Here is a 19,366-nt window from a genome sequence, read left to right as displayed (position 1 = left end):
TTCAAAACAAAGTAACTTTAAAGAAAGAAAAAACAGGAACTCTGACAAGAGGAGTGTGTAAAAGGATCCAGGGTAGGCTTCCTCAAGCTTCAGGCAAAGGTACTGGGGTGGGGTGACAAGATCATATCTATTTATAGAAAGACATTTCTGGCATCCATGTTCAAAATTTATTGGAAAGAGGGTAAGATTTGGTTGGACTAGATGGGACTATGTAGCAGGAGTAACATCAAAAGATGATTGTGTGACTACTTCATTCAACGATGCTGTTACTCATAACAACATGGATGAATCTCACAGACAAAAGAAGCCAGACACAAAGAAGACTATATCGTATTATTCTATTCACAGAAATTCAAGAGTAGATCTTCATATAAATAAACTACTCTGTGGTGGATTTCAGAGTAGTGGCTATCATGGGGGGTGTTATTGACTGGGAAAGTCATGAGGAAGGCTTCTAGGGGGATGGAAATTATACCTGTATCTTTACTACTAATTCACACTTGCTTTGCAGGTGTAATTTGTGTGTCATGAGAATGAAAGGAAGGTCTGATATGTACCATTAAAAAAAATACATACTCAAAATGTAAAATTAAGGGGGAAAAGTAAAATAAAATATTGTATATACAACAGTATCATAACTCTCAAAGAAATTAATATAATTTATTTAATACTAAAAGGAAAGCATTCAATATTTTAACATTGGTTATTTCTGGTGGTGGGATTTCAGTTAACTGCTGTAAGGAGACACCCCGAGGGGATTTTCAAGAAACACTGACATAAAGGTTAAGAGATCAACCAGCCTCTCTGAATGAAGGACAGGGACATGAATCTCAGTTCCAGTCCTTCCCAAGGGAGTGAGTTTCCAGTTCCATAACCTTTCTAACTATCAGTTTCCTCAGTCTTAGAAAAGGGGTCATCCAAGGGTGCCTCCATGCTAGGGGTATTTGGGAGATTAAAGAGGATGAAGAATAAGCACAGTGAGTGCTCAGTAAATACCTGTTATTGCTATTAAATGAAATCGTGGAGGCAGATGACTGCCCACACTGCACCAACTGCTCCTCTTTTCTGGGTCATCTGTAAAGCTGGAGGTTGGCGATGCGGATTTGAAGAGGAAACTGATCATTTCTGAGATGAAGTCCTCTAACTTCCTCTTACCCAGAAAGGATGGTCAAAATGTTCCCGAATTGGGAATTGAAAAGGGGGTGGTGATGGGAGGACAAGGAAATACTATTTTGAGTATAAATTCTACAGAGTATAAAAATAAAGAATGTCATTTTAAATGGGATAAAGTTGAACATTTTGTGACTATATATAGCTGTGAGTGTGAAAATATATAAAATGATGTTATTTAAGGAAACCATGAAAACCCATATCACTTGCCTTTGTACATAGAGATGTGTCTTCTATACATTATCAAATAGCAAATATTATAATATCATATTTGCATGCTATTTGAATATATGGAAATTTTTAAATTAAAATTAACAAACTCTTCCAGACATCAGTGAAGCCAACAGCTTCTCAGGTAGAATTAAGGGAAATTTAACTAGCAGTTAAGTCAATCATCAAGTTAGCATGAAATGCGCATGTACCCCAGATATTTACATCTCTATCTCTCAGTTCAAGGAACAGGCTTATGATATTTAATATTTGTTGTCCAGTCACTCAGTTGTGTCCAACTCTTTGTGACCGCATGGACTGCAGCACGCCAGGCTCCCTGTTCTTCACTATCTTCTGGAGTTTCCTCAAACTCATGTCCATTGAGTCAATGATGCCATCCAACCATCTCATCCCCTGTCACCCTCTTCTCCTCATGCTGTCAATTTTTTCCAGCATCAGGGTCTTTTCCAGTGAATCACATCAGGTGGCCAATGTATTGGAGCTTCAGCCTCAGCATCAGTCCTTTAAATGAATATTCAGGGTTGATTTCCTTTAGGTTTGACTGGCTTGATCTCCTTGCAGTCCAAGGGACTTTCAAGAGTCTTCTCCAGCACCACAGTTTAAAAGCATCAATTCTTTGGTGCTCAGCTTTCTTTATGGTCCAACTCTCACATCTGTACATGACTACTGGAAAAACTATAGCTTTGACTAGACAGACCTTTGTTGGCAAAGTAATGTCTCTGCTTTTTAATATGCTGTCTAGGTTAATCATAGTTTTTCTTCCAAGGAGCAAACATCTTTTAATTTCATGGCTCTAGTCACTGTCCACAGTAATTTTGGAACCCAGGAAAATAAAGTCTTGTCACTGTTTCCATTTTTTCCCCGTCTATATGCTATGAAGTGATGGGACTGGATGCCATGATCTTCATTTTTTGAATGTCGAATTTTAAGCCAACTTTTTCACTCTCCTCTTTCACCTTCATCAAGAGGCTCTTTAGTTCCTCTTCACTTTCTGCCATAAAGGTGGTTTCATCTGCATATCTGAGGTTATTGATATTTCTCCCGTCAATCTTGATACCAGCGTGTGCTTCATCCAGCCCAGCATTCCTCATGATGTGCTCTGCATATGAGTTAAATAAGAGGGTGACAACATACAGCCTTGACGTATTCTTGATGTACTTGACCTACTTCCCAATTTTGAACCAGTCCATTGTTCCATGTCTGGTTCTGTTTATTCTTGACCTATATACAGGTTTCTCAGGAGGGTGGTAAGGTGATCTGGTATTCCCATCTCCTCAAGAATTTTCCACAGTTTGTGGTGATCCACACAGTCAAAAACTTTAGCGTAGTCAATGAAGCAGAAGTAGATGTTTACTGGAATTCTCTTGCTTTTTCTATGATCCAAGGGATGTTGGCAATTTGATCTTTGGTTCCTCTGCCTTTTCTAAATCCAACTTGTACATCTGGAAGTTCTCAATTCACGTATTGTTGAAGCCTAGCTTAAGGATATTGAGCATTACCTTGCTAGCTTGTGAAACGAGTGCAATTGTGCAGTAGTTTGAACATTCTTTGGCATTGCCCTTCTTTCAGATTGGAATGAAAACTGACCTTTTCCAGTCCTGTGGCCACTGCTGAGTTTTCCAAATTTGCTGAGATATTGAGTGCAGCACTTTAATAACAGCATCATCTTTTAGGATCATGATATTTAATATTTCCAGTCAGCAAAACCATGCCAAGACCAAAAGTGTGTTAAACTGGCCTCTTTTCAATAAGAATAAAAAGGAAATGACAAGTAATCAGAAGCCTGTTATGTTATACACAGAAAGACTACAATTATGGGAAAAGGGGCATAAAATTTTGTTTTATTTTATTTTCATAGCAAGTTTCTGAAAATCATTATTTTGATACCCAACTAATGGGTAAGGCTTCCCAGGTAGCCCTAGTGGTAAAGAGTCTACCTGCCAGGACAAGAGATGCAGGAGATGCAGGTATGATCTCTGGGTCAAGAAGATCCACTGGAGTAGGAAATGGCAACCCACTCTAGTAATTTTGCCTGGAAAATTCCATGGACAGTGGAGCCTCATGGGCTACAGTTCATGGAATTGCAAAGAGTCAGATATGACTAAGCACACAGCATTAGCAGGAAATTGTGTCAACACTTGCCTTTCTCTGTCTGCATTCCAAAAAAAAATTGTCCAACATGATATAATGCACACAGGGTATTCTGAACAGCTATCTCTGAATAATAATAATATTGGTAATAATTATATTAGCTACTATTTTATTAATACTTATTTACACAGCTGGTATTGCACTAAGCATTTTATATGTATTAACTTACCTACTTTCCCCAACAAATGTAGTAGGGAGGTATTTCAGGTATTTGATTAGGCCCACATTAGTGAGAACAATAAAGCTTAGATTAGGGGAACCAAATGCCTGAGTTTTCCCAGGATGTAGGATTTCCATTGCTGATACCAGAAAAGTCGGAGGCAGAATACATGAGTTGGTCACTCTATAAAAGTAACTTGCTTGAATTTTAAGGGGTAGAGAGGGATTTAACCTCTCCTCACCTTGGCTGGCCAGATTTCCTATGTACTGCCCGCCCAAGTCTAGATTACAGTCCAAAATAAACAGCAAAGACATTCTTTGGCAGCATGGGGGAGGCATCTAAGTTGAACTTTGGGAATATTATTCTGGGTGATATAATGGAAAATGTCATTTTGCAGGTCCCTGTCCCAAACCACGGAGCCAGTGAAGCTGAACCTCCCTTTACAACATGTCCAAAGGGCTTGCATGTCATTGTGATCTGAAGTTCGGAATGACAAACCACTCACCTTGGGAAGGGGATAGAGGTGACACAAGGGTTGGCCAGGATCCTGTTTACAAAACTCCAGGGTGTGACACACCACATCAGCATTCATATCTGCTCTGAATCTGGAGGGAAATAGGGTAAAACAAAGGCTATTTAAAAGCTCTCAGGCATTAGAAAACAGAAGTAATTTCAAAAGAAGGTAAATCCCCGGAATGGATTCTGGCATGGCCTTTGAGTCCAGTCCAGTGTAGCTGCTGGATCATAACAATTTCCTGCCACTTGCATTCTACTTTCACATTAAGGTCCTGGGGGCGGGGAGAGAGGGGCTAACAGCACTGAGCTGTAAGCCAGCCTCTTGCATGGGCACTGGGATGCTTTTCTGGAACAGCCATAAATAAAATTGAGATAGGAGAAATGGACAGGAGTGTAATTTGATGGGAACAATATTTTAAAGTTTGCTGAGCCTTATAGCAAAAAATATCTTTATGATATGACCTTAAACACCTGAAATCATTTTCTTAGGTGTAATCAAAGCATTTCTTTTCCTTTTAAAGTAAATTTATTTTTTTACCTTTGACTTTTTCCCCTGGGGATGGTGTAAGGATAGTGTTCTTCAAGCATTTGGGTTTATGTTTAGATTTGAAGGGGCTAAAACAAAGCTTCCATATTCAGTTTCTACCTGCCACTCCCAACACGCTTCTTAAACCAAGAAAGTGAATAAAAAAGAGTTAAATGATACCATAAAAAAGAATGAAATAATGCCATTTGCTGCAACATGGATGGACCTAAAGATTATCATAAGTGAAGTAAGTCAAAGACAAATATTGTATGATATTACTTATATGTAGAATATAAAAAATAGTTCAAATGAACTTATATACAAAATAGAAATAGACTCATAGATATAGAAAACAGACTTAAGGTTACCAAAGGGGAAGATGGGAGGGATAAATTAGGAATATGGGATTAACAGATGCAGACTAACATACGAAATAGATAAACAACAAGGTTTTACTGTGTAGCACAGGGAACTATATTTAATATCTTGCAATAAACTATAATGGAAAATAAAGAAATATATATATAATCAAATCACTTTGTTATACCCTTGAAACTTAGACAATATTATAAATCAACTATACTTCAATAAAAAAGAAAAAAAAATCGAAGGTCACTACTCTTGCCTGGAAAATCCCATGGACAGAGGAGCCTGGTGGGCTGCAGTCCATGGGGTCGCTAAGAGTCAGACACGACTGAACGACTTCCCTTTCACTTTTCACTTTCATGCATTGGAGAAGGAAATGGCAACCCACTCCAGTGTTCTTGCCTGGAGAATCTCAGGGATGGGGGAGCCTGGTGGGCTGCCGTCTATGGGGTCGCACAGAGTCGGACACGACTGATGCGACTTAGCAGCAGCAGTATGTGAAAACATACTGGAGAAGGAAATGGCTACCCACTCCAATGTTCTTGCCTGGAGAATCCCAGGGATGGGGGAGCCTGGTGGGCTGCCGTTTATGGGGTAGCACAGAGTCGGACACGACTGAAGCGACTTAGCAGCTTAGCAGTAGCAGTATGTGAAAACATAGGCAAAGATCATGGCTTCCAAATTTCATTCCAGCTGAAGGAGACTAACAATGTGACTGGCAAGATGGCTTTTCAGCCTTTTGTGAGCACCTGAGTTAAGAGGGCAAAGCGAGATCATCATGAATCATCCACTTGGCCCCAGGGTTTCCGCATGGGAGGTGGAGGGGAAGGTAACCAACTTAAAGGTGGCTAAGCAGTGGGACAAGCTATTTGTGACACACAAGGTCCATTACCAAAGTAATATCTACCCAGGGTCAGTAAATCAGGAGAGGGTGACTGTTTTCACACATCTGTTCTCGATTTAATGGTTCATTTATTTAACTGATGACTGCTGTCTTTGTGGGAATCTGGTATTTAGTGGACTCAGAAGGGTGATAAATAGGGCTCTGCTTAATTTTTTTTTTTTTTTTTAACCTAAGGCCAATATCCCATCTGTGGCAATTCAGAACCACAAGAGCCAACTCATCATATGGTGTCCACCTATTCTGTTTCCCCTGCAAATAGAGCACAATTTCAAGTAAGTGAACTTGAATATGAGAGTGAAGAAGGAGGCCCCTCATTCAGACTAGGGTTCTCTGAACTGAAAAATAGGAGAGGGAGGCTGGGCATGTGGTATCCCTCCCAAATCCTCTAAGACCAGAGTTTTATCATCAGAAAGATTGAAAGTGAGAAGCACTCCTTTGGACAAGAATAGAAAATGCCGAGCCTCATATGTCCAGACAAGTGTAACACGACAAGGATGTGCAAGCTGCAAAGAAGTGGCTAAGTAGCATGTTTGCTCTTGACCAACCTCAGGACAAAAGGCCTAGGCTACACATACTTTGTGAAATCCTTAGGAGATCTCCAAATTTCCTACCAGGGGCTTCCCTGGTAGCTCAGCCGGTGAAGAATCCACCTGCAATGCAGGAGACCCTGGTTTGATTCCTGGGTCGGGAAGATCCACTGGAGAAGGGACAGGCTACCCACTCCAGTATTCTTGGGCTTCCCTGGTGGCTCAGGTGGTAAAGCATCTGCCTGCTATATGGGAGACCTGGGTTCAATCCCTGGGTTGGGAAGATCCCCTGGAAAAGGGAAAGGCTACCGGCTCCAGTATTCTGGCCTGGAGAATTCCATGGGGTTGCAAAGAGTTGGACATGACTGAACAACTTTCACTTTCACTTAGGAAATCTCCAAACCTGTAATAACTATTCCCACTCAACATTGCTTTCTCTTTTCCAGAGCAGCAAATAAGACCAAAATGGTCACATTTCAATTTATATCCTTTTATGACCTTTATAGGAGTGAGTCTTGTGGGCAGGAAACTTCAACACATTTGGCAGAGCTAATTAACAAATTTAATTAGGATCATGGTAGAATGAAGTCAATGCTGATGACCGTTCATCATCATCATAACTCAGAAGAAGGGAGCAAGGTCAGGGTTAAGTTTGGACAGACAGGTAGAGTGATAGCCTATGGCAGAGAGCAAGGACAGGGCCTTTCACACATGAAAGCACTCAAATTTAAACCTTTGACATCACTTCCAAAGGAGGATTTATGCATTAATATATAGTCGCAGAGACACACTCATAGCATTGAAAAAGATCTTCCTCATATGACTTAACACTTTTATCCCATTTCTGGACTAAGAGTGTACTATGAATTTAATCATTTATAGAAATCTTGTAGTTATCTTTTTTCTTATTTACTCTTATTGAATTATAGCTGATTTACAATGTTAATTCCTGTTATATAGCAAATATATATATATATAATCACTTTGCTATATAACAGGAATTAACATTGTAAATCAGCTATATATATATAGAGAGAGAGAGATAGATACGCTGGGTTTTTTTATTTTTTTATTATTCTTTTCCATTATGGTTTATCCTAGGATTTTTTTTAATTGGAGGATAATTGCTTTATAATGGTATGTTAGTTTCTGCTGTACAGCAATGTGAATCAGCTGTTAAGTATACATATATCACCTCCCTCTTGAGCTTCCCTCCCACCCCTTTGCCATTGTCCTGTGAATGGCTCAGTTGTAATACTTTATATTTTTGTCCTTTAAAAATACATTAATTACACTTAAGGTGTATCAAAATTGTTATAAACTCTGTTTTGCATTTTGCATTTTTCTTCTAAATATGTTAGTAGTTTAGGCCTCTCCTGATCTCTGAGAGCTCTTAAGTTGGAATATAGGAATTTATGATTGAGAGCATAGATACTATGAAGCAAGGGAGATGAGCAGAAGACCAGCATCAGGTTTGATTGGCAATATTTGGCACAATGGAGGTCAAAACAAGGAGGACTGGGCACATGGTTGCTGGCTGGGCCAGGTTGCTCCTGGAAGTAGCCCCACCCTGTCTGACCTGGGTTCTTGGGGGAATGAATGCCTGAGTGCTAAGGTGCCCCACTTCCTAACAATATCTTGTGGTTTGCCAGTGGGTAGAAAATGTAATTGCTGAATAATTAGCCCATGAATCACTGAGAATTGACTGGTGTGAAATAATGAGGAGAGATGCCCTCTGGGTTAGGAAACACATTTAATATTGGAAGCCTGAAATTTAGGTAAAACTAAATTATAAGATTGTCATGTTCAGCATCTACATCAACCCAGACCTTCATGTAATTGATTAAAACAAGCTGTAAGAAGAGGCCACCATAGGAAGAGAAATTTCTATCAGCAAACAACTAATATGGGTCCTGAAAAATTACTCACAAACAAAACTAACAGTGGATGGAACCACAAAGAGGGATTGTTTATTACATCTATCTTTCTTCATAGTGGCTTATCCCATGCTAGTGAGAATTAGCCATCTTATAACTTTGAGTCATCTCAAAGAAAAAACTTTCCTCCTTTCCCTATCACCTACTCTTTCAATGGCTTGCTGGGCCCATTCTTTCTCAACCCTCTGTGTCCATTTGTAGTTATTAGAGGGGGGGACTGTCTCTTGTACGGTCCACACCTATAGTACTAGTGCAAAGTCTGTCCTCCCTTTGATTCCATGCTTACCTGGCTCTTGCACTCAGCACCCTCCAGCCAGCTATAGAATAACAATGGATGTCCCAGTGAAGCCAGGCCACTTCCCTATTACTCCCAGCACAGTTGGTAGCTAATCTCTGATATCCCTTTTAGATATCTGTGTGTACTGCCCTTTTCGGCATCTTTGACTCTTCAGTTCCCTAATCCACATCCAATAAAACCCCTCTGGCCAAGCTGATTTTTCCCCAGCGTACCTGCCTCAGACTATGTGTGTAAACAGATTCACTAAAGGCTAATTTTTTTTTCTTTTTTTGTATGTTCAAGTAATTTTCTTTGGAGCATTCTAGTCAGAGTTCATCTGTGGTGATAATTTTGTTTTTAAAAAGAATTAATCAATTTAACATGTTTATCGAAGACTTTTTATGCTTAAAGTATTGCCCCAAGCCCTGGAGTTATAGGCTTCCCTGGTGGCTCAGATGGTAAAGCATCTGTCTGCAATGTAGGAGACCTGGGTTCGATCCCTGGGTCAGGAAGATCCCCCTGGAGAAGGAAATGGCAACCCACTCCAGTACTCTTGCCTGGAAAATCCCATGGACGTAGAAGCCTGGTAGGCTACAGTCCATGGGGTTGCAAAGAATCAGACATGACTGAGCGACTTCTCTTTCTGGAGATACAAAGATGCCTCCTTCCTCCCTTTTCCCTTCCTTCTGGATATTCAGTATTTTGCTTAAGTATTAATATTTTGCTTAAGATGAAAAAATGTAGTCTTAGTTCTCAGAAGTCTTTCAATCTCGTTAGCAACTCAGAAAAGTAAATGGAGAATTACATTACAAACAGATGTGAAAAGCACACAGGAGTTTGCACAGGAAAGGAAGAATTTGTGTGAGTGAGTAAGTGAGTGTGTGTGTGTGTGTGTGTGTGTGTGTTGGAGGTGTCTATCTTAGCCTGGGGAGAGTCAGGGAAACTTCCAGAGGAAGTGACCCTGGAGCTAAGACCCAAAGAAGTAGGAGATGAGGGAACATTTCATGCAAAAGTCCCGAAGCAAAAACCTTCTGGTATGTGTGGAAAATTACAACTGTTTTGGAGCGTGGTATACTATAGAAGAGCCAGGGATGAGTCTGAACATGTTCTCAGAGATCAGGTCATAAACAGCTTTGTGCAGGGGGCTAAGGAATCCTGTAAAGTGTGTAAAAAACTTTATGTTGGAGATTGCCATAGTTAGTTTTGCATTAAGAAGCTATTTGACCAGCTAGAATGTGGATTATAGACTTGCAGGGCAATGGGGGATCCAGCAGGCCTGCGGTCCTATTAGGAGGCAGTGGCAGTAATAGAGAGATGAGCTAACAAGATGGGAATCCCTGCCTTCTAAACACTCCCAGTCCAGGGTCCATGAAAAATCACTGACCACAGTAGAGTGAGATTAACATAAACAGAGGCAGGGGCACAGCACGATGGAGCACTGATTGTCCCTCTGGTCTGTATCGTTTTAAGTTTCTTTTGTCTTTAGAAATCTTTAGCTGCAGGCTACCCTGCTGTGGGGGGAGTTTCTCTGAGCCATTCTGCTCTGAGGCTAATGGCATATAAAAGAGGAACCATGTAAGAATGTTCACAGCAGCACTTTCTTCACAAGAGAGAAAACCAGAAAACAAGCCAAACACCCATCAATGGGAGAGTGAGGGAATAGACTCCTGTAGAGACACAGTGGGATATTCTATGTACTCAGAGTGCATGAACTACAGCAATGCCACGAATCTATGGATGAATCTTAGACATACAATTTTAAGTGGTAGGTCCCCAAAGATTATGAGTGATGTGATACTCTCTTCATAAAGAAATAACTAAAATTTTAAAATATGCTTTAAAGGAATATAGAAAATAATCATAATAGATTTTAATAATTACTTATATATTATTTTATGATTATAATGTATTATATTAATAAAAATATACATATATATATAAAACTATACAAAAAGGAAAACACGAGAATGATGAGCATGGACTTTATTACTTGGGTGGAGAAAATCATGAGAATAAAGACAGAGACCCTGTGGTTAGGGTAAGTTATTGTCAAGGTCCAGACTTTGCTTTGGGTGGTAGGTTTGGGGGCTAATGACATTATTCAGAATAACTAGGTAAATAACTAGATAAGAAATGCAAGAAAGCCAAGTTTGGATTCTTGATGAGAAAGTGCCATGGACAGGAATATGTGTCTGATTCAGTGTCCTGAGCTCAAAAAAGAAAAAAAGGTAGAAGAAAGGAAGCAGACAGAAAATGACAATGGCATGCATACAGGATCCTAAGGGGCAGGGGTTGGAGAAGAGGAGACGGCCAGGCAGCCAGCAAGTGGGAGGCAAGAAGAGAAGAACCTGAGAAGCATACGGCCTGAGAATCCAGGAGGGAGTGGAAGGAAAGCTCAAGAGAAGGGGGCAGACATCCAGTCCCAGCCACTAGGATCTCCCTATTTATTGGCATTATTGGTCAAAATTCTTCCAAATGGCCCTTGGAGAGAAACTGAGCCAAGTTGCCACACAGTAATTTGAAGAGAGCCTTTGCCTAGGATGACGATCTGAGTCAGGTTTGAATTTTCCACTATTAACAAGAACCAGATAGGACTTATGCCCATGTACAGTAAGTACATCCGGCTGGAAATGGAGCCAGCCATCTCCCAGTTTTCTCCCCACCTCCCACCATGTCCCAGCAACTGAATCAGATGAATGTATTAGCATACTCACAGTTTTGTGATGTCTGGTCCAAATATATGTACCACTAAATAGCAAGTGGTCTTCAAGAACAGTTTTTCTAAGAAAGATAAAGCAGGGGAAATAGATTATTATGATGAATTTAACACATGAGTCAATAATGATCTTTACTAGGAACTGAAGCTGAGTGCTTAATTTATCATTAATTTGAGTGATTAATTACAAGGATTTGGGAGAAATGTTACAGTTATTGTATCCATGAAAATATCATTTCCAGCTCTGGTTTATGTAAATGTTACTTTGCTTACTGTACATGCTAAAGAAGGCTAATTTTTGATAAAAATACAGTTAAATTCTGGAGTCTCATTTTCTTTTGTGTAGCAGGGAACGTCTGAATGGTGGTGAGGATCTCATCTGTTAATGATAGAAACAGGATTTGCTGGAGAGTAAATAATCTGAAGTATTGCTTTGTTGAAAATATTCTTCTCTGGTATTCATTTGGGGGGAAAAAAGACTTGACTTTGACTATTTAGCTTTTGCTGTTGGTATCCCAGAGATAAAAAGATACTAACAGCCATCTACACTAGAGAGAACACACACATAGACACACACAAACCCACTACCTAAACAATCCCCTTCCTCCTGCCTCCCCTGTTATGACAGTACAGGAAGGCTTTGTGCATCAATCTGTTTGCACAATGAAACCTGTTAACTCTCTGGCCCTGTTTCTCTGCTTTGTCAGCCTCTGTGGAACCCTGGTAATTCCAAGGAGGACTTTAACAAGGTTAGGATAGATGGACTGTCCAGGAACAGATGGGAAACTCTCCCTGGGAATTTTTCTTGTCATGTTTACCTCAAACTGGGCTGCCAGTTATTTGGGGAGTAGGGTAGTGGAACAACAAGATAAATATGGGAACTCTCTCTAGTACTCTTGAAAGTGAAAGTATTCATTGCTTATTCATGTTCCACTCTTTGTGACAGCATGGACTATAGCCCACCAGGCTCCTCTGTCTTATGGAATTCTCCAAGCAAGAATACTGGAGCGGGAGTACTAGTATGAGTGCCAATACTCTTGAAAAGTGAAAGTCACTCAATTGTGTCTGACTCCTTACAACCCCATTGACTGTAGCCTGCCAGGCTCCTCTGTCCATGGAATTTTCCAGGCAAGAATACTGGAGTGGGTAGCCTATCCCTTCTCCAGGGCATCTTCCCAACCCAGGAATTGAACTGGAGTCTCCTGCATTGCAGGAAGATTCTTAATGGTAAATAACCATAAGGGAAGCCCAATGTAAATACTACTTTCATATTAAAATAGTTTCATGGGACTTTCTTTTTTCGTGATAAAGCACAAGATTTCAAATTCATTATGCTTTTTAAATAAGAACTTAAAACCAATCGCACATTACTATGGACCTTACAGAAATAAAAAGAATGATAAGGAAATACTATGACATCTGCATGGCAGCAAATTAGATAATTTAGAAGAAATGGACAAATTCCTAGAAAGACAGACTGCTGAAACTGACTTAAGAATAAATAGACAATCTTAATAGAGATATAACAAGAGATTTAACTAGTAATCAAAAATGTCCCATAAAGGAAAGCCCAGGGCCAGGTAGCTTCACTGGTGAATTGTACCAAACATTTTCAAAACGCGTCTGACTAGATATTCTCCAAAGAAGTTACACAAATAGCTAATAAGCACATGAAAAGATGGTCAACATCATTAGCTATTAGAGGAAAATGTTAAAAACCACAATGAGATGCCACTTCACACCCACTATGATATGCTAGAATAAAAATAAAGATAAGCACAAGAAATGATGAGGCCGTGAAGAAATTAGAATCTTCATATTCTGCTGGCAGGAATATAAAATGGTACAGCCACTTTGGTAAACAATCTGACAGGTCCTCAAAAGGTTAAGTATAGGGTTACTATGTGTGCCAACAAGCCCACTGCTGGCATATACCCAAAAGAATACAAACATTTCCACACAAAAACTTACACATGAATGTTCATAGTGGAATTATCTTTATACTAAATCAAATAAGTGGAAACAATTCAATCCAAATGTCCATTAATGACTGAATGGATGAAAAAAATTGTCTATCTACGCATAACAAAATAGTATTCAGCTATAAAGAGTAATGACTTTCTGATACATGGTACAACATGGATGAACATTAATTATGCTAAATGAAAGAAACATGCTTCTGTGATTGCATTTATATGAGATGACCACAATAGGCAAATTCATAGAGACAGAAAGTCAACTTGTGGTTGCTTAGGGCTGGAAGGAATCGATGGTTAGGAGTGGGCAACTGAGGTGGGTGGAGGTCCTTATTGATATAATGAAAATATTCTTAAATATATGGTGGTGATGGACGTACAACTCCGTTCAGCTGGTAAAGAATCTGCCTGCAATGCATGAGGCCCTGTTTCTATTCCTGGGTCAGAAAGATCTCCTGGAGAAGGGATAGGCTACCCACTCCAGTATTCCTGGGCTTTCCTGGGGGCTCAGATGGTAAAGAGCACCTGTGGTACAGGAGACATGTGTTCAATCCTTGGGAAGATCCCCTGGAGAAGAGAATGGCTATCCACTCCAGTATTCTTGCCTGGAAAATTCCATGGACAGAGGAGCCTGGTGGGCTACAGTTCATGGGGTTGCAAAGAGTCAGACACAACTGAGTGACTTAATTATTAATTGAAGTATACACTTTAAATGCATGTATAATTGAACTAAATCTCAATACTACTGCTATAAAATAAAAACAGCACCCCCTTGGGTGTTCCTTTTTAGGGGTCCTATGGCACCCCACTCCAGTACTCTTGCCTGGAAAATCCCATGGACGGAGGAGTCTGGTGGGCTGCAGTCCATGGGGTTGCTGGAGTCGGACACGACTGAGCGACTTCACTTTCACTTGTCACTTTCATGCATTGGAGAAGGAAATGGCAACCCACTCCAGTGTTCTTGCCTGGAGAATCCCAGGGATGGGGGAGCCTGCTGGGCTGCCATCTCTGGGGTCGCACAGAGTCGGACACGACTGAAGTGACTTAGCAGCAGCAGCAGCAAGGAACTTTGATGCTCCAGAACTCAGAGACTTGGGTTTCAGCACTGGGTAACTGGCTTTGACCTTGGTCAGGTTGATTTCCCTTCTGGGTTTCAGTTTCCTCATCTGAAAAATGTAGGAGTAGGATTCAGTCCCCTTCACTCTGTTGTCTTGGAAGTTGGAGGATTATATAACTGACATTCAAACTTACACGGACTTGTAAAGCACTTTGGAATGAGTTTCCAGTGTTGTTCGTGAGAACTAGTTTAGCCAAGAGCAGAGCAATTTAAAAATTGACACCAGGTGTTCTCTGATACACTTGCAGTGTTGCCTGAAAGGCAGGGAACAATTTTTTTCTTTCTGGTAAAATAAGAGATGCTTCCGTGTGCATGTGTGTGTGTATATGTGTATTTTTTCTAGAATCTTGTTTTGCTCAAGTTGAAGTAAGTGGCAACATTTCCTAATCCTCTGTGCAGGGCCAACAATCAGTTTCCACAAATTTCGTGATGGTTAAGAATGAGAGACTACTGCAGAAATGGCTAATGTGGGACACGAGCTGGGTTTCTGAGAGCTAAACTCTAGATAGACCTAGAAGACTACAGAGCAGAGATAGGCAAAGTCTCTAGAAAAAGCCTGATCGGGCCCAGTCAGCCATAATTAGGCGATAACCTGTTATTGCTACAACTGAACAAAAGATTGACACCAACATAGTGCTAGTAACCTATCTGATGTAAAAAGTCTACAGTTAAATTGTGCTTGCGACCAGGAAGGTACAAGAGCATTTAATTTCTACAGGATGAAAAGGACTTGAAACAGCATAGGGATAAAAAGATATGGCCAATTCCAAAGGCAAAGGAAGGTTAAAAAAGAAACAATTGTACAGTCATCACATGTTAAGTGTATCCATATATATGGGTGTAAATAAAACCTAGAACATTTCAGGTAGTAAGTCACCTTTAGGTGTACCATCATTTCTTTTCTCATAAGAGACTTTTGAGGGAGTGGTTTTTTCACCCTCATTCTATGAGAAGAAACTTTGAGAATTGAAGGCTTCCTCAAGGGTAGAGTGGTTCAGTAAGAGATTAAAATCTTTTATTCCAAAAGCCCAAGTTATTTGTAGTATGCATTTCAATGTACTTAGGGCATTTTTTGATGCCTCATCTACCTCAGGTATGGCAGGTGTATACCAACTTACTAATTAGAAATTTAAAACACAATGAGTTGACCACCAAGATAGTTCTGTGGCTGTGTGTTCTAAGGGTGCATGTAGATTTCAGAGCCTACAGAATGCAAAGAGAGTTGCCTTTCTCATTTTAAGTTGACATCAGTTTTTAACTATCATACTCCACGGAGATAAGATTTCTGCACAGGTGACCCAAGAAAGTGAAGTTCTAGCAAGACACTGAGGGCATAGGAGTCTGCTGACCCCTGCTGAGAATGATTCTATTAATCATTTTTCCATTAACAATTCTGAGATTCTTCCAAGGTGTTTACTAATGAGAGCCAGAGGCAAAAGCAGTGGGTGAAACTGAAGGTCAGAAATATTTTGCACAATTCGAAAAAACTGTCTTCCCAGGCACAGGAAAGGCCAACATGATTTACTGAGTGATTATTCTCAAGAATGTTGCTGCATGCTTTTTTCTGCTAAGGTTATGTTTTATAAACTTATTTAGCTTTGGAGGTAAAAGCAGTATTACTTAAAAGTAATTTTAAAAATCATAACTGTTGCTGTGCATAATTTGACTTCCCCTCTCTCCCATACTCCTGGCTCTCCAGATAGAAGGCAACACTGGGTGTACTTAGGCAGTGTGGATGTTTTCATATTTCATAAACAAAGCAGTCCTATGCTGTCTTCTAGAAGGAGAAATCTTCAGCCAACGACCAGACTGTCACTGTCACCCTACGCAATTCGCAAGACTGTTCTATATGTTCTTCCGCCTCCACAAAATGGAAACAGTAACGTCCACTCTGCCTTCGTGTCTGTCAGGTGAAAGAGACTTTAATCTGAACTGAGTGCTTTATTTCCATCCAGACATAAATGTTAACTAATAAAATGAAAATACCCCCAAGTAGGCTTATGAATTCTTTGAAAATCTCCTCTAATTGAAAGATAGCCCACTACTGAAAACAGAAATACCTCCTTTGCTTCCCTTTGGTGATGTGCCAGCTACTATTTTACTGGAATCTGACTTTCAGCCTCTTATTTTACCTGAACAAAAATTTTTTGTTAAGAGTCAGAAGGAGCCAAGATGGAACCTTGAATACCAGCAATCTTGGTTAATGCATTTTTATGTTTTGCTGGTACATTAGAACAGGATCATCTGAGAAACAGGATTTTTACTCACGTTTTCACCTTTGAACAACAAAACTTTGCCTAAAAAGAGAAAATCAAACTCAAGGCACAAATGGTGATATCTATCAGTGTGGTCTGCTACACAGAAATGAAAACTAGTCAAAACAAGTCTTAATGATAATTATGACTATTTATTTTTTTTCCTTGTAAAATGATAATAACATTTTCTTCTTCTTCCTCTAATTCAGAGATGTGAGAATAAAAAGTAAGGTTTATAATAGATGCTGAATGTCCAATAATAAAGGGATGGATAAATAAAATAAGGGACATTTATATGGTGAAGGACTGTAGAATAACAGAGGCTTGACCTAAGTCTATGTATATCTTGACATGTATAGATCCAAAAACATACTGTTGAGTGAAAACCAGAAGTTGCAGAGTGGTATATACAGTAACTATTTATGTAAAAATGAGATCCCCACAAGGGAGGATTCTGAGGCAGCAGAGTTTTCGTATTTCACTGAATCTCAATTAAAAATAATAATAATAATAATAAAGCTTCGGAATAGGAAAACCAAAACACTATGAACATTAGTTACAGCAAAACTAGATATCTCCATGAGCCCCCAAATACAATTAAGGCAACAAGAAATCACTCACGACTGTGAGACTTGGGGGTTATCAAGTGTGGGAGAAGGTAAAGGGATGCAAGGGGTAAATAGATGAATCGCCAAAACAGCCTGGGTATTGATGACAAAGTATGGTGGGTCAGTAAGAATATCAGCTGAAAGTGGGAAAGACGGGGATGAGGTTTAGCCCACTTCTGTAGCAGATGAGTACAAAAGACTCAGGGTTAGAAGGACAAAGGCATTTGAGTGGTGAGGCATCCCCGAATTCTAGAAACTCGTCTACCAGAGCTCCCTTCCAGGATAAGGCTCACACTGAGGAGAAATTAGCTGGATAGAAGCAAAACAAAGAGAAAATCCAGATAAAAGTGGGCAGGAAGATAGAATCAGAAAATCTCAAAATGCAAGCAGCCATGTGTTTATTTTTTAACACCAACAAAAACAACAGAGGAAGGAATTCTGTGCATTTGGAGAGGCTGCCCTGAGCCACTTCTCTTTCTAAGAGTTTTGGAAAAATAATTTCACATAAAAATAAGCAACAGAAATGTATCTAGGTCAACTCCCATACAAAGTTATTATAAGAAGAAAAAAAAGAATAAGGAACAGAATCACATCCTTGCAGATAGCAAAAGCATGCCAGAAAATCATGCCCCAAAAAAAGGATTAAAACATAACAGTATTTTAAAATGAGTGAGAAGTATTAATAAAATGATACAAGACATGAAAGAACAACAGAAATCAGAACTGAAAAAACTCAGAAATGGAATAAAAGAATTCAGGAAAGAACACAAAATTATAAAAGAAATGACATCCATATTAGAATGAATGTGAGAAGAAAGGCATACAATAGCTCACAGTGTAAAAGAAATAGAAGATGAAAAAGAGGAAAACTTTCAAGATAAAAAAATAAATGAAGTGATTAAAACGTATTCATCATATATTAATGTATATATATGGAGTCTAGGAAGATGGTACTGATGAACCTATTTGCAGAGCAGCAGTGGAGACGCAGACATAGAGAAAGACTTGTGGACATGTGGAAAAGGAGAGGGTGGGATGAATAGAGAGAGTAGTATTGAAACACGTACAGTACTGTGTGTAAAATAGGTAGCTGGTAGGAATCTGCTGTATGACAGAGGGAGCTCAAACCCAGAGCTCTGATTACCTAGAGGGGTTAGATGGGGTGGATGGTTCAAGAAGGAGAGGACATATGTATGCCCATGGCTGGTTCATATTGATGTATGGCAGAAACCAACACAATATTGTAAAGCAATTATCCTCCAATTAAAAATAAATAAATTTCTCGGCCTTAAAGCCATCTTTTGAGAAACCTCCATGCCATGAGAATGAAGTGGAGGAAGAAGTGAACACACAAGCTGAAGCACAAAAGAAGAAAGATGAGGCAGAGGTCCAAGGAAACCTGTATAGCCATGGAAACCACAGAAGCAGAAATAAGGGAAGGTAGAGGCCAGTGATGCTGGTACAAATTGTTGGATGGCATGCCTACTATCTAGAACTTGTCTCAGTGGATCTGGAACATCCATGGCTATTCTGATCACCTTGACCACCTTTGAGAGACCCACCTTGCTTATATCAAAGGGGTCCCTTTTGGTCCTTTGCCCTGGACCTGTGATTTTTGGACTAGTTATCTTCTCAATTGTGGCTGAATGTAACATGTATACAATAAATCATCTCTTTTGCTGTCTTAGCTGAAGAAAAGAAATTGTTAAATTATTCATTCAAGAGATAGGCAAAATCATTAATACAGGCAAAGAAGATTTAAAATATGGATACTGTAAATCCCTGAAGAAGAAAACCAAATCAAGAAAACTGAGCAAATACTACAAAGTTTGTGAGATTAAAAAAAAAAATGTATTTGAAGCCACAGATTGAGAGAGCATACTGTGTGCTTGAGAACATCAACATACAACAACTGACACCAAGATATAG

At 39.6% G+C, this 19,366-nt stretch overlaps 1 protein-coding gene across 1 annotated transcript in view; it reads right to left on the bottom strand.

The window, feature by feature from the left end:
- AOAH (acyloxyacyl hydrolase) overlaps nucleotides 1–19,366 on the bottom strand; it is a 184,338-nt gene that overhangs the window by 140,186 nt on the left and 24,786 nt on the right. The window contains exons 3-4 of the mRNA XM_055590397.1: nucleotides 11,480–11,546; nucleotides 4,218–4,317 (exon numbers count right to left, since the gene is read on the bottom strand). Coding sequence (XP_055446372.1) covers nucleotides 4,218–4,317; nucleotides 11,480–11,546 — 167 coding nt within the window. The remainder of the gene's footprint in view (nucleotides 1–4,217; nucleotides 4,318–11,479; nucleotides 11,547–19,366) is intronic.

This window comes from Bubalus kerabau, chromosome 8 (genome assembly GCF_029407905.1).
Source record: "Bubalus kerabau isolate K-KA32 ecotype Philippines breed swamp buffalo chromosome 8, PCC_UOA_SB_1v2, whole genome shotgun sequence".
NCBI classification, from domain to species: domain Eukaryota; kingdom Metazoa; phylum Chordata; class Mammalia; order Artiodactyla; family Bovidae; genus Bubalus; species Bubalus kerabau.
Note: the sequence above shows the minus strand (reverse complement) of the source record. Positions and strands in the feature narration are given on the sequence as shown.